This window comes from Triturus cristatus, chromosome 12, assembly GCF_964204655.1.
Source record: "Triturus cristatus chromosome 12, aTriCri1.1, whole genome shotgun sequence".
In the NCBI taxonomy this organism is placed as follows: Eukaryota; Metazoa; Chordata; class Amphibia; order Caudata; family Salamandridae; genus Triturus; species Triturus cristatus.
The window spans coordinates 146,166,755-146,186,698 of NC_140595.1; the positions used below are offsets into that span (position 1 = coordinate 146,166,755).

Sequence of the window (19,944 nt, forward strand, 5' to 3'; positions counted from 1 at the left end):
GTAGAAATAGCCCCAAGAAGAAGAAAGTGCCAATGATAGTCAGTGGTTGCTGTAGAACAGGACCTAGGCAGAATTTAACGCTGACAGCAATGGAATGTGGGCTGAACAAATTAACCAGGTTCATACTGGTCAAAGATTTTACCTTTGGATTTTAGTCCTTTATGTCCCAATCCACCACAGGCGTATCCTTCTAAAGCCCCCCGGGCATCAATGGAAGCACTTAGAGATTTACTGGGCATCAGGCAGCAGAGGCCACAACAGAGTTCAGTCCAGATTAATTTGCCAATGCTGAGCTGGGCAGATGCCAAAAAAAGGCCTCTTGTAGATAGTTGTATTTGTATAGCTTAACAGAGGTAAGTGTTGTGACCCTTGTAGTCCACTTCTTTGTCTTGGGTAAATGAAGGAGAGCAAGTCTAGTCTTCTAGGCTCTTCCCAGGTCTCAAATAGCATATTCAGTCCTAGTCTGATCTTCCACAGGTCCGGAAGTGTTCTGAAGTGAATGCTTGGGGACGCTACATGTATGCGTGGCTCAAGCTTGTGGGTGGGATTGACCCCTGGGGACACCCAACCAATGAGGGAAAGGTTTACTTTGCTTTGCCTACCTATTTTGGGCATTTCAAGATGGCCTAATTCTCTGGCCACAGTAAACATGGGCTTTGAGGTGTGCCTGCCCCAACACCTAACTATAAAATCCAGTTTTCAGCTGGCGCTGTAACCCCAACAAACTCTAACAGCATTCTAGTAAAATTAAAAATATGTTTTTAGAAAACAGACAGTGGATGCACACAACGTGTTTTGGCAAGCTGTTTCTCTCCTTTGAAGTGTGTCCCAAATTTTATATTTAAAACCCCAGCAGACCTGTCATGCAGGATAGGACATTCATCAGGATTTGACACCTATATCAAAGAGGATGCTTACAGCCCCACCCCACTTGTCACTCCAAACCAGTTGTGATGAATCTCTCCCTCCCACTGAGGTTGGTGCCTGGCTGACTATAAGGACAAAAGGGAAGGCAGGCCCATGTGTGGGGTACATGGGCTTGTGACAGGAGAGAGGTCCCATTGAAGTACACCAAACGTCTGGGTTTAGTCCCCAGGCCTTTCTGTCAAGGGGAGGGCAACTTCTCCCCACACCCAAGGATCATTGTCCCTGTCCTGTGAGCAGTTCACACTTTATCTCATGGGAACCATCAAGCTGACCGGTAACAGATGAATAATTACAGATAGACTTCTAGAGGATTTGTGCAGACAAAAAGTCACTTTTCTAAATCACCTTTTCTGTGTTAATTTGACAAAATTCGACTTTACCATTAAATTTGAATTTTTTTAACTCTTAAAAAGAGTCTTTGGAATATTTCTCTAGCTCTTACAAATCCGAAATTAATATTATAGGGTATTATAATGTAATCCAGAGCTTCACTTTGGGTGCAGCCAGTCCTGCTGCAGTAAATCTAGTTTTTTTTGGTTTGTCACTATAAGCACTTTTGGAATATAAAAAGTTTAATTCCTACTTTTGAGTTCCCTGCACCGTACCCCTTGGCCAGAAGGGCCTACCTCAAGCGTGACTAAATATTTAAAAATACGGTTTAGGCTTGTCAAAAAGGATCATTTTGACAGGTCGACTTGGCACTTAAAAGCTGCAGAACCAGGCTACAGTGATTGGCAAGGAGACATTATGTACTCACTGGTGATATTTAACTGGGTACACTGTGGCTACCATGTACTAAGGACATGTAAGTGAGTTAAATATGTCAATCAGGATTATAACAATTTTACCATGTTGAAAGGATGAGCATATGCACTTTACCTCAGGTTATTTGGGATTAGGTACACAGAGCTCTATAGTCATCAAAAATAGGGTTCAGCAAAAAGGCGAAGAGTGTGGGGTGACCATCCAGAAAGGGCAAATTTCCAACAAGAAGAAAACAGTTTACACATCTCTAAGTGTGTGTTCGGTATCTCCACTGGCTCTTCCTAGTGTTCTGTTGTGTCCCATTTCCGGTGCTACCTCTCCTTAGTGGATGTGTGCTAGAGGATGGAGTGTTAGATCATCTTGGCTGCGGGCTCCACCACTGGGCAACAGACAGTACTTCTGCCTTTATGGGTAGGCAAAATCATGGGTTCACCCCCTCTTTGTCAGATTATTGTGGCAATCCTACATCCAAATCAATTCTGATTTCCTCTCTCATTTCAAAGGGGAATAACAACAGTATCTGGGCTATTTGACATCCAGGGATCACTACTAATCCTGGATATTTCTGAAGCCTAGTGACCCAAGGGAATTTCTTATGGACCAAAACCATGTAAGGACCACATTGACACTACATTAACTACACACTGTCCACTTTTTGACTGGTACAGTTTTTAGCAAAAGCATGGCAACTCTGGGTGGTGGACTTTTTGTCCCTTTGCAGATTCCAGAACTTTCTCTCACAGAAACGTGTGAAAAGTCTGTGAATTTAGCCAAAGTTTGACATTTAAAGTGCATCCTGTTTTAGAAAATATAGCAGTATCCACGCAAGCCACACCACTTTCCCAGGTATCTAGTTTTCAGAAATACCTGGGGTTGGTCGAATTGACTACTGGGTGTTACATGCTTTGGACCCAAATACCACAGCTGCCCACATCTCCCCAAAGATGTAAAGTCAAATGAAAAATCTAGGTGTAGTCGTGTTGCATTTTGGGGTTTTTCCAGGCACTAGTGCTGGGCCCACCCACTAAAGTGGCATACCGTTTTATTGGGAGAAGTGTGGAGTTATGCAACAGTAGAACATTTGTTATTATCAAATTAATTTCTCTCCATTTGTGGCTTCGAAATCTAATTCTGTTTGTAGGAAAGAACACATTTTGCACAACTACATCTGACTGATATTATGGGTAACCCCAAAATTTATAGTCCTGCGAATCACCACTATTCCTGAACTTTGATTTATCTGGAAACATTTAAACAAGCATAGCTTTTCTTCATCCCGCAATTTAATTCAAAAGATTTCACCTTTTGAATTGATGCATGCTCAGTACTTAATAAGAAATCCTAAAGTGCGACTCAGTTAATGGCTCCTGAATATTACCTGTTTTGGACAACCAGCAAGCACTATGAATCTCTTGTACCAAAACAGTCTGATGGACTTGAAAGATTCACCTCTATAAACCGCATTGTGTCAAAAAATACAAATAAAAACATGTTCACCAGTTTTTGTTAATCCTACTTCCCTTCATTCGTTTTTGATTTCACCGAGTAGTTTATTTGGAAAAACCATGAGCTTTGGACACCAATTAGCCTTTGCTGAATTCAGATTGTTGTCCACTTTTCAGAAATGTACAGCTTTCTGCGTTCACCCATGGATATCCCACTTTTTACTCCCACACACTACAAGTAGGTAAAAACTGCAAAAGTAGAAAATATTGACTGACACTTAGAACCTTGCACAAACCATAGTGATAATGTTTTTTTCTTCTTTTTTAACTCTACCTGTTCCTCAATGCTGGGATGGAGACAACCTTAGCACAGTGTAGCCGGGTCAGAAGGAATGCGCAAAAGGCTACATCGGGGCAAAGAAGGTTTTATTTTAAGGTAGTCCGTCTTCTGTGAGTTGCCAGTTTGAACAACAACAAAAAAAAAGAATAAGAGGCTTGGAAAAGAAACAAAGAAACAAAAACAGGTAAACGATGAAGAGTCCTCCTCTTCTTCCGGGCTGGAATCTGTCCTCTGGGATGGGTTCACAGTCCTCCCTTAATCGTCAGGCAGAGGTAGAGAAAGGTGCTCCGGAGTCCCCAAAAGAAAACAACAGCAGAAAGGTAGGGGTCAATATCACGTCCCGATGGTCAAACTCACGAGGGTAGGGGGTGAGGAAAACACTCTAGTGCACAAGTGATTGAAGCGAGAAGAAACGGGAGGTGGTGAGGAGTGGCATTGAGGGGAAGAGGTATTTACACTATACAACGAGGAGGCGATGAGCGGCAACGTTGTTAACCCTCAGGCTTCTCCCGCCTCCCGACCCAGCCAGAGAATCTTTCCCGTACCTGAGTCAGCCACACTCCTCCGGGGTCGTGGCTCGGCGAAGCGTGTTCCCGGTGGCCTCCTGGCTTCGCCTTCCAGTCTCCTCACTTGTTCTCTCCCTCCGGGCTGTATGTCTTCTCCGGGCGTCTGGGTTGGGTGTCTGGGTTGGTCTTCAGGGTCTCGGTTCCTCGATCCTTCGCTCTCCTTCCATTCGAGCCTCTCTCCGGTGTCCATGCACCCCTGGTTCCGATTGCCAAGGCTCCTTATTGGGCGCCATTCAACGACGTCATCAGAGGTGGCGGGGCCTTCCCTTAGTGTTTCCCAGTTAAAGAGACCTACATCGGAATCAGTTTGCGATGTCTGCCACGAGTCCTCCTGGCGAGAAGAAAGCATAGGCGCTGTAATTTCACGGGCTTCCCACCAGTCACCCCATTGTCCTGCGGCTTCCCCGCTGACCTTGTGACACTCAGCAAATCGTTTGTTGATGTCATTCTCAGAAAAAATAAAAACCCCTGATTCTTGCTCAGTATAATTTCCAATTTTTCTGTTAAAAAAAAATGTTGTTACCTTTTGGCTATTTTCTTGGTTCCCTCCAAGGGAATCCACAAATCCAGGGTCCCTTTAGAATCCCTAACAAGTGAAAAAAGTGCTCAAATTTGGCCTGAAGACATTTTGTGGGTAAAATGTTAGGAATGCTGAAGTGCAAAATGCATCAAATATAAAAAATGCACTTAACACCGGGAGAGGAAAATCCTCATCATTTAAGGGTTTAAAAACCCTAGAGTCATTGCATCCTTTTACAAAAAACCCTACAGACACTGCATGTTTAAAGATACCCTTACAAATATTGCATCCTTTTTAACCACTACCACAGACATTGCATGTTCACGCAGAAACTCTGTGTCATTTAAGAGAGAAAAAAATAGGCACTGTTGCCCTTACGAAAATTATACTTTCAGGTGACCATGTGCTTCTTTGCTGTTCTTACATCCCTGCTAGGTTCTTCATCAAGGACCTTGTTTCATGGAATTGCTTAAAATGTGTCTTTTTCGTTATTTCCTCCTGATGCTTAGTCCATGGGGTTCTGTTCACCAGGAGTCTCCAACCGTTTCATTAATAAGAGTCACTTATGTTCAACGGAAATCATACTGAGCTTCTAATATTATTATTGTTGTACACATCAGGCTAGACTGCACTAGTGGCCACCTTATGCAAGAATAGCATCCATGATCACTTCAGTACATTATTGTCATCGGTAATGCAAAAAAAGGCTTTGTGAATTTGAAATGCCTCTACAAGGGTAATTCATAAGAGCCACAGCTGCAATGCCACTGGCACAAGGTGATAATATTAGTAATAAGTCTCCTAATGCTGCATGATCTTTTATTCAGAAATCCGTTTCAAATTTGTTTTGAAAATAATGAGTTACAAAAATACTTTTCCAATTCTGTTACACAGTTTTCAATTATGGTATACATATACTATTTTAACTAAGGAAAAGCTTTCAATTTAGTTGGCTGGGCTTCACACAGGAGAGCTAGCAGGAGCTCAGGAGTTACATGTTGGAGAAGCCTGAATTCTTCACTGTAGACCATGCCACTTCCTATTCGGTTTCTGTACCTCTCACACTCAAGAGTGGTGTTCCCAAAGCCTTTCCATAGTATGTATATCATGTAAGTAAAGGTGAGTAAAATTGTACTACACCATTTACATCCTGACTTCATAGATAAGAATTTGTGATCAGGCTGAAGTTATCCCTTTGCAGTATTTTCCCTAAAATGTTTCATTTCATGATGGTTAGTGAAACCTCTGAAAATGTTTCATTTTTTATAAATATATTAAATATTTTTTTTGTTTTATTACTTTATGGATTGACTTAGATGTTAGTTTATTTGTTGGTGTGAGAAAATGGGGTTCTCGTGCAGTACCCCCCCCCACACACACACTTTTTACCTGGCTTTTGATGCAACTTTGACTGTAGAGTACTGGGTACCTGCTGTCCATTGCTACTTCTAGCCACCTCTAAGTCCCTAGTAAGTGGTACCCTGAGTACCTGGGGCCTGGAGGCAGAAGATGGTCCTCTGGAACCCCCTCACTAGGACCATGGCACTGCCCCTGCAACTGGCATGCCCCTGTTAGGTGAAAAAATGAACAAGTCGACATGGCACACTGCCTGGTTGCCATGCCAGCTAGCACTGCCTGAGATATAGGTAAGTCACCCCTCAAGCTGGCCTTACCAGCCTAAGGTAGGGTGCACTATATCCCAGGTGTGGGCATATCTGCATGAGCAGATATGCCCCTACAGTATTATGGCCTATTCCTTCATATTGTAAGTGCCAGGAAGTCATAGTGAGTACATGGGCCGGGAACTTGACAACTCGAGTTCCACAGCCCCATGATGGCTTCAGTGAACCCTGGAGTGTTTTGTAACAAACAGCTCCTAGTAATAAATCCACACTGATGCCAGTGTGAGATTTATTAAAACATGTACTCAGGGCACCTCAGAGGCCCCCCCCCTGAAAACCTACCGACCCTGGTGTGGGCACAGACTGGCTTTAGGCAGCCTGCCACACACAGACATGTTTCTGAACCCCTGGGTGGAGAGCCTCTGCTCTCTGGGACCAGAAACAATGCACATCATTGGCAGAGGTGTCAAACCTCCTCCCTCAGGATGGGCCAGTGCTAGAAAGGGAAGTTTTAAAGGCCTGCTTCATCTGTAATGCAATCCACAGCTTCTGCTGCTAGCAGCAGATGGCAGCTCTTTGGTTTATACGCCCACTTTGGGCAGAAAAATTGGCAGGAAAATTGAGAAAGTCTAGGTGGTGTGCCCACCTCTGCCAACTCCACCCCTGCGGTGGAGGAGGCGGTGTTAAAAACACTTTCCTGAAGATGAGGGGACCCCTCCAATCGGGGCTAGGTCTATGCCCCCTTCCTCAGGAGGGTGGCATATTAGGGGGTGTAGTCACCCCAGGTAAGGTACCCATTGACACTACCTATTACTCCCCTAAAATGCTTCCTAAATGTAGTATTTAGGTGGCTCCCTGAGACCTGGAGAGTAGATTGGATGGACCAAAGAAGAAGACTGAAGACGATCCCTGAAGTAGCAGAAACTGATCCACTGCAGATCAAATTCAGTAAGACACCCGCCATCTGCAACCGGTTCAACCACTGGGCCTGCTGTTCTTCCAGAAACCTTGCAAGGCTTCCAAGAAACCTCAGAGACCTTCCAACCTTCGCCAAAGTGCCAAGAACCTCCCTTCTGACTAAAGACTTCAGTCCCCGGTGTCCGCCAGTACAAGTACTACAGCAGTGATGACCGACACTTGTTTCGACGTGACTCTGCGCTGCCAGAATAAAGCATCCCATTCGGACAGCCTCCATGACCTTTTGGGATCTCTCGACCCAACGACCCCAACTGTTCCCAGCTCGGGGCCTGAGAGACCATACCCTCCTGTAAGTGGCCCTGTAGGCCTCCTCCGGTACCTCCTGTACTGCCTGCCCATCCGCGACCTCTCTGTGTCGGTCTGACGATGGCGGCACTCCTTCACCCAATCTACAGCAGCATACGACCGCGACAGTAGCTGTGTTGGCATGCTGCTGAATACCATCCTGCTTCCTTCCTCTCCGTGGACCACAAGGGTAAATATCATTGCCGGTATCGACCGCCTCAGCGTGGATACTGAATTCGGCACCTTCTGGATGCCCCCAGTCCCCCGTGACTGACATTGCCATCAGTGTATGTCTGAGCCACCCGAAGACTGGACCAGAACTGTAATTGGAGTTCTTGTCTGTTACACCGCCTAATTGTTTGCCTCCACAGGATAATATTGGACTATTCTGAAATTGCCTTGTCAACTTCTGAATCTGGAAAGTATTTTTCATAGAAAACGTACTTACCTGATTGCAAAGACCTTGGCATTAAAATAAAGTACAAACAAAGAATAATTTTCAAAAATTGACCTGGATCTCCTTTTTGAGTCATGTGTCCATTGTTGATCATTGTTGTGCAATAAATGTCTAACACTTCTTTGTGTTAGGCCTAAGGCTGCTCTGCTCGCCCACACTCCCACTAACAGAGCACTTTGGGTTTTACATTAAGCCGTGTACACTTTTGGGGCACCCCTGGATCCTGTGCACGGTATTACCTCCTAGTGGTAATATCGTATTGAGCCAGCTTCCTACAGTTGGATATCCAGAATTCCAGCACATGCCTTGGTGTAACTTTGGTCTGAAAATAAAATTATAAACATACCATCAAACAAGCAAGGAAGTGTCACAGCTAGAGTTTGTATTTCTCTAGTGGTGTAGACCTCCATCATAATAACTTGATGTGGCCGCATTGCATTTGTCAGATGCAAGAATAATAGTCCACAGTTCGAGACCTTGCAGATTATACTTCGAAATTAATGGACATTTAGATTAACAGGGTAATTTACTACATCTCTGTGATACTATCCTTGCTGAATTCACATTTTGAAATAGTCTTTATTTTGCTTTGTGGTCTACTAATGTACTTTTAGTCCATTGGGGGATGTTAAACAATTGTAACTAGCAACACAAACACAATGTGACTGAATTAAGAATTGACTGAAATACTTAACTTGTAAAAAGAAAAAGAACAAGGGCCCAAAGCTTTTTCTTAGGAACTCACGATGGAACATCCAAGTACCAGGGTTGCCAAATACAAATGCTGCCTATTCTCAGTTGCACCTCATACCTCTTTTTTCAGTTTCCTATATTTCCAGTCTCTTTATCTCACTCCTCAGATTCTGTTTCATCCTTTCTTTCTCCTTTTCTCAGTGTTCTCACCTTTCATTTACTCCTTCCTTCTCTGCCTTGCTCTCCCATGCTTTAAAATTTGGACCAAGGTCTGAAAATAAGGTCTGATCCCCTAAACCAATTGTGATGCCCACCACCTGCAGTGACCTCCCTAAATTAAGCACTGATCAATTGAGAATTCTGCAAAGTTTAAAAACAAGTGTGCGATTTTTGAAGCCCACTCTGGATCAGTATCCTTTTGTGCACTCACTGTTGCACAACTACCACCACTGTGCCATGTTTAAGTAGTCCTCTTATAAATGTGTCCAGCTTTTTCCTCTGCATCTGCATTTTTCTTATCAATTCGATTCAGTTTTTCTTTATTCAGCATAAACATGCCATTAAGATTCATATCATTCACAATTTCATAAATATGCAATCAATGTTCAAACATAATTATTTATGAGCAAATTTCAAAATTTGTAGTAAATCCTCAAGGAATAATCTACACACAGAGCTAACTATTCAACAATGGACTATCAAAATGTCCTTATTCTAAGAGCAGACCAGACAAAATGTATTACAGACAAACAAGTTGTATGAGATAAGAGCTGGTGAATATAAACAAGCACAGGCCTGCATTGTCTTCTATCCGATACACATGACATAGGCAGTAAATAGCGTTTCCTAGGGTACATATACATTAGATAAAAAAGCATGAAGTACAATGTACTGTGAGAGGACTTATTACCCTTTGGACTACATGGGAGTTCGCGAAGGCAGACACCACACTTAGGAAAAGCCACTAACAAAAAATACATGATATTCAATCTATAACGAATGAGGTAATGTGATATCGCTGTGGGTTGACAACATTCTCTTCTCCTTTCCATAGTCTCACACATTTTGAGAAACAAATCTTTTATTATTATTTTTTTTATCTAATATTTGATTTGCATGTTCAGAAGGCCCACTCTTCTATTCCTTCCTCATTGTTCTTTTCTCCACAGCAATGGCCAACCACTGTTTGCTTTAAAGGGAAAGATCCACCTTACATGTTTTTGGGACAATGAATTGGTCACTATTTAAACTCCCAGAGTTGTCCATCGTTTTTGTCAATGTCCCTTTTATCACCTTTTGAAATGTTAAAAATTGAATGATAACACTTGGGAACCTGCAACTTTCTCCCTCGTCGTTGTTCTGATGGCACTTTTCAAGTGGAAGAGCGTTTCAAGTTCCTTAGTTACTTTTCATGGATGCATAATCGTGGGTGCTCCAATTAAAGTTACAATTGCATTCAATTCCCAATGAAACGTTTTGTGTGGACCATTGTCTTAATTGGTGGTACCCAAACACGATTTTTTGAAGATAAAACAATGAATAGTGTAGTAAGTACACTAGTGCTTCTGGACAAGTGTTCTCTCTCAAACATCATTTGTATAGAAATTCATGTATGATGTCATCAGTAACTTTGCTCTTCTTTCTCCCCTCCTCCCTTGTGCTCCACCCTTCTGACTCTCAACTCTCTTTCTCGTACTTTGTTTCATTTTTGTTCCTGCTCTTTTTTCCATCTCTTATGCCCAAAAGCTCTTCTATTTATGTGCGGACGTTTGCCAACAGATGAGCGTCAAAGATGCACGGATACTGGGGAAGGAGGTTTCTGCCATTTTTCTGGACAAAAATGCGGTAAGAGCAATGTTTAGCATATACAGATATTTGTGCTAAATTGGCATCAGCAACCAACCATTACCTAAAATGTAAAATGAGGTCAGCCAACCTGGTCTGCCAGAAAACTATTTGACAAATGTACCTGAAAGCGTTAGACAAATGTATCTTATAAAAGTACATTTCAGTAAAACATACAGGACAGAAACATGTGTTGCGATGTGCATTAGAAAGGATATATTCCCCATGGCCATGTAAGCACCCTCGGTCAGTGTTAACCCAAAATCTCAGGGAAAGCAGAAGGCAGCGTATGCAAATACTCACTAACTAATGTCCACTTCTAACTTCAATTTGTCAGTGCCTGCTTCTAATAATCATAATTGTTTGAAGGGGTGGCGTCTAGTGTGTCATCAATCACGAGAAATGTATTCTGGTTTTCTTTATACATGTAGACATTGTGAAAAAAACACATGCAGCACCATTTATCTATTATCTCTGTTGTAAGAGGTGCAATCCACCTGAATTCGGCCTTGAACATCTGCATAGTTAGGAGTATCCTAGTTATCAAATATTTAGCGGATGTTTATTAGTTTACAGAGCAAAGGAATAGGCACTTCATTTTGTAATGGTAAGCTAGCCTTAAGGACTTCTAAAAAACCTGAAGTGTATACTGAAGTATTCTTTTTTTAAAAGGTGATCTTTTTCCCTCACAATTGTTTTCAGTGTCTTTTCAAAGGGAAACACCCTTTACAACAAGGTTTTTTACCACGTTGTACCTTTACCACGCGTTTTTTAAGTACTCCTGTTTTTAGAACCCTTATGCTTTTACAACTTATGCCTTTACCACGCATTTAAGGTAAGTTCGGGGGTCTCCCCCCCCCCCAAAAAAAACCATTGTTTTCATAGATATAAATGTATATATAAACAATGTGTGTTAAAGGCATATGTTGTAAAAGCATATGCGTTCTAAGAAAAATGCGGGGTAAAAAATGTGTGGTAAAGTAATGCAGAGCATTTCCCTGCGTTGTTCCGTCATACAACTCTTTTCAATGAACCGTGTCTAAAAGAGGTTGGTTTAATCAGCAACAAGTTTGTTTTTATGTTTTATTTCTGAGCGTAGTCTCAGCAGTTGCTTATTTGCACTGACACAAACTGAATGGTTGCCAAGATAGTTGGCTTTACTTGCTCAATTATCTGTATTTGTGTTATTTACTGTGAGTGGGATCAGCAATGATTTAATGTACTTAGTAAATACACCTTGAGCAGTAATGCTGTTGGATATTTCAAAACTGGGGCCAGGTACATGAATCTCTCCCCTTGCCCGCAGACACTCGTCTGGAGTAACTTAGGAGGTACATGGCAGTAGACGGCTGAAAGCAGAGCATCCAGGTCACATGCTAGAAGTGTTGTGGAGAGTGTACCACTATTTTACACATTTGGTGATCATGCCCGCATATCCAAAATGTCTGATGGGATGTCCTTGCACTTTTACTGTCATGATAAACACTACACTTCCACTTGAGCCATTGGTGGTAGTGTTGGGTCTTCTTGGTGCCTAAGGCCCTTCCCCCATCACCACTTCACTGGGAAAGCTGATCACCCATCTCCTACTAGCTGCCCGCCCAGTATAGAGCAGGTGTGGAAATTGCCAAGCGCCCCAACACTTAACATGTGGTGAGGGAAAGAATGGTCCAACTATGCAATGGAGAAATGTTCAGCAGCGATTGATGACCGAATGCACAAATTCGACCTGATATGGTTCCCTTTCGTGAAATGCATGCGTAGGGAGAACAGGGTGGTGGGGGATTCATTATGGTCATGTCCCAGACTCTACGTAGCTCGGGCGTCTGTCTGGTGACTGGCCTGGATAATGACCATCAAGAGAATGGTGACGGCTGCCGAATATAATTAGTAAAACTCTTCTCCCACCTGCATGATTTTGCAAATGAGTAACTATGTCACTGTAAGAATGTATATTTGGAAATGTGAGTTTCACCGTGAAATCAGTGTAATCAACGAATGTGAAAGAGTGCTAAACCTTACGTGCACCTTTCGAACCGCTGTGAAGCCCAAAAATAACGTTGCTAAAGAACTGACATGATGTGACTTGGACAGCCTAGTTTCAGTAATACCAGGGCTGCAGGTACATCCTCTCCCGCAACCTCCGCTCCGCCAACATCCAACTCCTAGCCGTCTCGTCTTTTAAGCTTCACCGTCAGGGTGGACGCAGGTTTGCGACTCTGGCTCCCAGATTATGGAATTCCCTTCCGCTGGAAATCCGCTCCTGCAATAACCTCCCAAGCTTCAGGAAAATGCTTAAAACATGGCTATTCACTCAGGCCTACAACTAACGCCTGCTTGGTCCTGGCACACGCTAGAGCTAGCGCCATGAAACCTTCCGGTGATCGTGCGCTCTATAAGAAATAAAAAAAAAAAGCAGTGTTGTGCTTTAAGGTTGTCTTAAAAATTGATTATTTCTTCAAAGCAGCGCAAATTTTATTTTGAATACTTGCATTAACAAACAGTTGCATTAACAATCCTGACCACATACAGTTTGGTAGAATGATTGTGTTAAGCACCGTAGAGATTCAACCCTGAAAAATCAGGGTCATCTAACTAGCTGTTCTCTGATATTGGTCTTCTGTGGTTCTCACGGCTACTGCTGGGACAGCATAAGATACTATGGTCATCTGAGAATAAATCCAGATCTTTTTCAGTTGTGGATTTTCGAATCGTTATCATACTGCAACAATAAATAAAATTAGGGTTTCCTTTAAAATGTGCCTCGGAATGTGTGTTTACTTGCACGTCCATCACTCCCTCTCTTCCAACCAAGAACTTGCAGAACACTTCCTTACTAACAATGAGAGATGGAATGCCAATAGGATTGCTCTAATAAGTCAGTCGGTAAGGAAACTAAGTCAATCAAGGCGATCCCTTAATTCTTATCGAATGCAAGCTGCCCGAGAACGTTGACTGGCTAATGAACAACATTGTAGAAAGCCTTGTTTTAATTGTAGTTTTCAAAGAAGCCAATATAATTATTATTATGACTTTCTATGGATGAACATCTTTCAGTTTACAGGCCAGAATAGAGACACGGTAATTTATAGACCCTGCTAATTATTTCTTCATTTATATAAGGTAAGCCTCTGATGGTCATCAAGGCAATTCCCAAAGGTTAGCAAAGTATTGGTTACTTTTGTGCTCCTATTTTGCAACAATACCAGTGGTAATTTACTTTGTCCTGAGATAAAAAAAAAATGTTTTTAATTGGACAAATGCATTTGCAACTCATTGCTTTATTCATGCTTGAGGATGTGTGTGCCCCCAGTTGGTGCTTGAATCTGTTCACCTCCATATTTTCATTCGGCAGATGGAGTAGGGCAGCTTATCTATGGGCAGGAGAATATCAAGGCATTGTCTCCAAGTTGGTCAATGGGTACTTAGAATAGAAGTCTAGCTATTGTAAGGCTGACCCTAATAATATTCAGGGATCTTTGGAAGTGACTAGAGCATGCATTGTAGACAATGCACTTGTGGATGTGAAGGGAGAGGCAGTCGCTCTACCGTTAGTTTAATCAAGCATCGCAGTTCTAGCAAAACCACACCTCAGGATGTAAAATAGTATTCCAAAAAGTTGTTCACAGCATGGTACTCTTTTCTGAGGCGCGGATTAGCAGGGGGTGGCTGAGTGCTACTATGAGGCCACTTTAGGCTGCTGCTTTATAGCAGCACTGAAAGGTGCCACAATAGGTGCCTGAATGCAACAGGTGACCTTGTTGCTAGGGGTTGGTAAGAGTAACCAACTGGTAAACTATCACATTACCTGATGCTCTGAAAATCCTTGCACTGGGCCTGATGAACCTCTGTATTGCTAAAATTGTTTGTGGAAGATGGGCATCATTTTCTGGGGTGTAGATAGGGCAATACAGAGGTGAACAGTTAACAGTGGGGCATCATTTATTCTCCCTTACCCATCGTGCTGCTGCAATAGAGTGTACTCTCAAACGAAGTGATGGGTGAGAGTGCCATTACCGCATGAGCCCCGTACTTGCCGCAACTCCTTTCACCCTTTCCTTAACCATGCTCTGAAATTCCTGGGGCAGACTGGGGTTCACTGGAATAGCTGGATAATCTTGGTGGCACTGCCACCTGAATATCCACAAGCGTCCCTTTAGACTCTTTCTTTGCTGGTGCCAAGAAGATTGCGGCATGGGGCAACAAAAGGTATTGAGCATTTTGGAGGCCCAGAGAGGTGAATCATACCAGCCATATAAAGAAGATTGTTTGAGAAAAGCAGCAAAGCAATGGATGTCTACAGGTGCTTCAATAGCTAGGGAAACTAGTCATTCAGTATTGTATTTTAATTCATTAAGTACCAGAGAACCTGCACCCATATGTTGAGTCTTGTGTTGTTACCTTTAAAGCATGGCATTGCACTAATGAAATATTAATCCTTTTATTTTTATTTTTCCAGCCTTTACGAGTGAAGGTCCCAGAGCCCTTGTTAGTAGACCTGGGTAAGGCATTATTATGTACACTAAGTTCACATCTTTACATTGTGTGTAATCAGCCTATTAAGTGGTTTGCTCCTGCAATGGGCAGTCTGGAGGCTTCTCCGTGCACTTTGCATTCATGCTTTCTAAGATCGCACTCCCAACACTTTCAGCAACTGCCTTTCTTTATCTGTCATGGTCTTTGAAGTGGCAGGATGAGATAGAAACAATAGGAGACAGATACTAGATGCATTTTTGGAGGCTATTCAATATCTACAGTGTCCGATATCGACAATGAATTTAGTGAAAAGACCCTCTTTAACTTTACTGCATTTGCCTGTACAAATCTTGAGTTCTAGACGTGAGTGATGTGGATTTACTCTGTGATTTTGCATCCCTGCTACTTGACTTACGGAGTTAATTCAAGATTTTAGGTTCTTCATTTTCCGAAGGATGCTTCTTGACGGAGATTACTCGCTTTCATATGTTTCCCCAGGCACCAGACTACATCCGAAAGTTTTTCATAGCGGTGCCCCTGCGTACCACTAGGTGGCACCACTTGGCTCCGCATTTTCTTCATTCACCCCTAAAGTGGCTGAGCAGATTTGCAACTACCTGCCACCTCTTCATGCTGACGTCAGCTGCTTTCACTCTGCTTCTTCCAGCGTGGGGCCTGAGCTCCTCTTTCACTTTTGTTGGTCTTAAAACGGTCTTCAAACAAAATCCACTGTTTGAGGGAATAATGTCACTCCAAAAACGACAAGCGTTATACTATGGACTCACTGCAGAAAACAGATGCTGGTCACTGATCCGTATGAGAGATCTCTTTGTAGTTTGGACTCGTGAAATGACTCCTAGTGCCCCCTCCTGCACCCGAAGGCAATCCAGGACTGCGAGTTGAATGTCTCAGAACACAGGAATGGCCTTACGTAAGTTCTGCGCTCACTGCAAGTCAAGGACCTGGATCTACTCCCGTGAGAAATCTTCCCGGTCAAAGACCTTCGGTTAGTCGAAGTCCAAGCATAAATAACAGAAGGCGAAGTGGTACTCTATTCCCATCTCGCCACTCTAATGCGAAGTCATGGGGGCATTAAGCTGCCAGTCGATCTCGCTCCCAATTTCTAGTTGAGAAGCTAATTGTGCAGCTAATCCCAATGCGCCCTATGTTCCCTGGGCCACCGGTGATACCACAACAGGTCAAGGTCTTTAAGGAGACCATGTTACTTATGTTTGACCCTCTTCCTGCTCCATCTGAGACACCTTTTGGCCCCAAGGATCCACTGGGGCCCTCAGTAGGATTATTGCTTGCAGATCCATCCTTGGTGTCATCCAAATCCCTTGGACCTGTCTCTGGTTCAGCACTGACTCCTGTGCAGAGTTCAACACCAACTCGGAACTCACACAAGACCTCCTCCGTTGAAGCTGATGATGGCGAATGCTGACGTCCTACGTCAAAGGTGTGTCGGCTCGAGCAAAGTTGTGTTCTGAATCTGCTACAGTGCAGATTCTTATGGACAACACCACCTACATGAGCATTTCAATAAACAAGGCAGAGTGGGGTCCTAGGACCTGTGCCAAAAGGATTTATACCTCTGTTATTGGAATCTCCTTGATCATGAACCACTCTGTGGGACCTTTGAATGCCAGGGGCAGACAAGCTCATCCGGCAGTGTCTGGCAGATTTTTAACTGTCTGCTTTTCAAAGTAGCATAGGGCATCTTCTGACATAGAGCGTAACCCTGGCTAGATCTTTTCACCACCATCAGAATGTGCAGAATCAAAACTTTTGCATTTTGGCATTTCCGTGAAAACTCTTAGGAAATGCATTCCAGTTGGAGTGGAACACAGGATTCTTGTATGACACTTTCTGCCTCTGCCTTTCCAACCCCTGGGTCTGAAGAAGATCTGGTTTCGTATTGAGCTTGGAGATTGTGGTACCTGGAACTTCTGGTCATAAGGATCTGTCCTCCGATCAGGCTACGACTTCGGGAGGATCTTCTGTCGCATAGTAGGCCAGGGCTCAGCACCCAGGCCTGCTTGTTTCACACCTCCATGTGTGGAAATTGAGCGGCGGCAGTTGCTGTGTTTGACCTACAGCCTGAGGTTGTGGATGTCATTCTTGCTGCCATGCGTCCATCTACCAATCCCACTTATGCTGGGTCCTGGGAAAAATTGGCCTCTTGGTGTGGAGTCTGTAAGACAAACAACTTATGAGCCAAACTGCCGGATGTTTATTTTGAGCACTATTATAGGTTCTTTCTCTGCCCTTTTGGTCTTTTTGCATTTGTCGGCCCAACCGTCCTTGATTTAAATCACCTGTTGTGATGCGGTTTATGAAAAGTTTCAAATACATATGCCCTCAAACATGGTGTGTGATGCCACATTGGGACTTTAACTTGGTTTTGACTTTATTCATGTGTACTGCCATTGAGTTGGTGCACTGTAGCTTGTTGTCCCTTCTGACCTTAAATATTGTCTTCCTCATTGCAGTCACTTTATCTTTTTTTGTAGCTGTCTTGGTGCAACTACCCTAAGCCACCTTTTTTCTACAAAAACTGGTGTAGAGGACTTGGACTGCCTACTTTCTGAAAGCTATTAGTCCTTTCCACATTAGGCGATAGATCATACAGCTATCTGTGCCCCGCCTCAGCCCTCGCATGAGCAGGAATTACCCCCTCTGTTGGACCCCAAAAGAGCTTTAAGCTTTTATTTAGATCCTACCAAGTAGTCGACGATAAGCTTTTTGTGGGGTTCCCTGGGGAGAAGAAATGAAAGGCTTTCCTAAAAAAGACTTTGTCGAGTTGGGCAGTCATCTGCATTAAGATCTGCTCATCATTGACTAAAAAGCTGCATTCAGAAGTCCTTTTAGCCACTCCATCAGGACTAATGCTGCCACCGTTGCATTCATTACCACGCAGAGTGCCTGTCCTTGACATCTGTCAGCCACGGCGAGAGCTTTATTGCAACCATACTGCATTGACAGTCAGATCCGACAGTAAGTACATTTTTTCTCGTTCAGTCCAGGAAGATTTTGTGGTTTGAGCCCCCTCTACTGACCTTCCACAGGTACTGCTTTGATATCTATTCTAAAGGTGAGGAGTCTGCAGTTAGAAGTGTCTATCAGAAGAACATGTTACTTAACTATTATAACCCTGTTTTTGATGGACATCTTATCTAGTCTCAGATTCCTCCCTGCCCTCACTCCTCCCTTGATACCAAAGGGGATGATGGACGGAGCTTTTGAGCAAATCAAACACTCACCCCCAGTCAAATGATCCGGGTTTAATCCATCATCATTCTAATTTATTCCCTGTTCTGTGGAGTGGTCTCTTTTTACCATCTCAATAGATGTCAAATTAGAGATCTGCACACTCGTGCTGACTTTTCTTTTGGGCTCTGCATCTGAGAATGTGAAAGAGTGCAGCAGGAATGACATCTGCTCTCAGATGTGGCGCTTATTTGCAGCTCTGCTCATTCACTTCTGAGACAGAATGAAGCCGACACGGAGGCACACTATACCACCTGATGTGGGAGCACTGCTATGAAAATCTTCTTGATCCCTTCTAGTGCCTGGGGAAATATTGTAAAAGGGATGAATCTGCTGTTTAATACGGTATCCAGCAGAAAGACGATTACCAAAGGTAAGTAACTTGTTATTTATATGTATGGCATTGCCATTGTCTGTCAGTAGGAATCTGAAGCCCATATGTCCTAATGGTAGAAAAGCCACCTTTAATAGACTATAGCTCACTTTTAGGAAATGGACACTATGGGTGCTATGTTACTTCTTCACACATCTAACCTCTAAATAAAACTGCTTGTAGTAATGATCTGAAAGAGACACGTTAGTGATAGATTCCTTACCTTAGAATATCCCCAGGCATCAGACTGGATCTGGAAAGTTTTTCGTCAGCAGTACCCCTGCGCGTCGGTAGGCGCCGTCGTGCGGATCCGCGTACGTCGCTGGCGTCGTATTCGCCGAGATGACGTCATCGGAGCTACTTAGACATGCCCACATGCGCTGACGTCAGTTCTTTCTTTTTCTGCGCCAGCAAGTGCAGATCCGAGAGAGAGCGGTACTCCTAGTTAATATTGTAACTTTTTTTCTGAGACTTGTTTCTCTTGCTTGCCGAGTACTTGACTTCTGGTGCAGTGGAGATTCCTGGGTTTAAGTCCTGTAGGGACTGCCGTCGGAACATGTCGGTGGCGGACCCGCATGACGTGTGTCTCTTCTGCTTGGGGCACGCCCATGACCGCGAGACGTGCCCTGATTGTCGGGCCATGGCGCCGAAAGCTTTGCGGGAGCGTTCCCGAAAGTTGTTGGAGGGCTGGCAATCTGTTCCGTGACGCTGGAGGTCCCGCTCCCGTGGGAGGTCGAGGGACAGGTCGCGGGGCCGACACCACCATTCTTCGGAATCGGGGACAGGTAAGTCAAGGCGCCATAACAAGTCGAAGAAGCGACGTTGCTCTTCATCTTCCCCTCACCGGTCGCGGGACGCGGTAAAGGGAGCGGGGGTCACTTCCCCGCGGCTCCATTGGAGCCTCCGTTGTTGCCTGCGGCCTACCTTCCTTTCCTGGGGCCATGCGCGACTCCGGAAGAAGTACAGGTATTCCTGTCGGGTTCAACGCCGCGTCGAGGTCGATGCTGGACACGATGCCGTTGCCTACAGGGCCGGACTATGTCGAGCCTGGTTTGGTCTATAATCCCCTGATTCCTATTCCAGGTGGGGAGTTTATTCCCTTTCCCCGGGCCACTCGTCCTTATCGGCCTCTTAAACAGCTGGTGGACGAAGGGGAGTACTGGGAGGGGTCTGAGGACCCTATCGCAGCTCAATGTGAGGATGAACCGTAGTGGGAGGGTGATATGGAAGGGCCAGGCGATCAAGATTTCTCTCCGCACCCTGGTACACTGTCCCCTTCTTCCATAGCTACGGAGGAGGTTGGGACTATTTCTGTGGTGTTGTGTAGGGTGGCTGAGTCTCATAACCTCGAGCTCCCTTCCGTGCCTATCAGGACCAATTTC

At 43.9% G+C, this 19,944-nt stretch overlaps 1 protein-coding gene across 4 annotated transcripts in view; it reads left to right on the forward strand.

The window, feature by feature from the left end:
- Positions 1 to 19,944, forward strand: part of LOC146772936 (rho guanine nucleotide exchange factor 11-like) — an 896,981-nt gene that overhangs the window by 337,383 nt on the left and 539,654 nt on the right. For all 4 annotated transcript variants that reach the window (XM_085639320.1, XM_085639323.1, XM_085639321.1 and 1 more), the window contains exons 14-15: positions 10,345 to 10,443; positions 14,903 to 14,945. In XM_085639320.1, the coding sequence (XP_085495446.1) occupies positions 10,345 to 10,443; positions 14,903 to 14,945 (142 nt within the window). The remainder of the gene's footprint in view (positions 1 to 10,344; positions 10,444 to 14,902; positions 14,946 to 19,944) is intronic.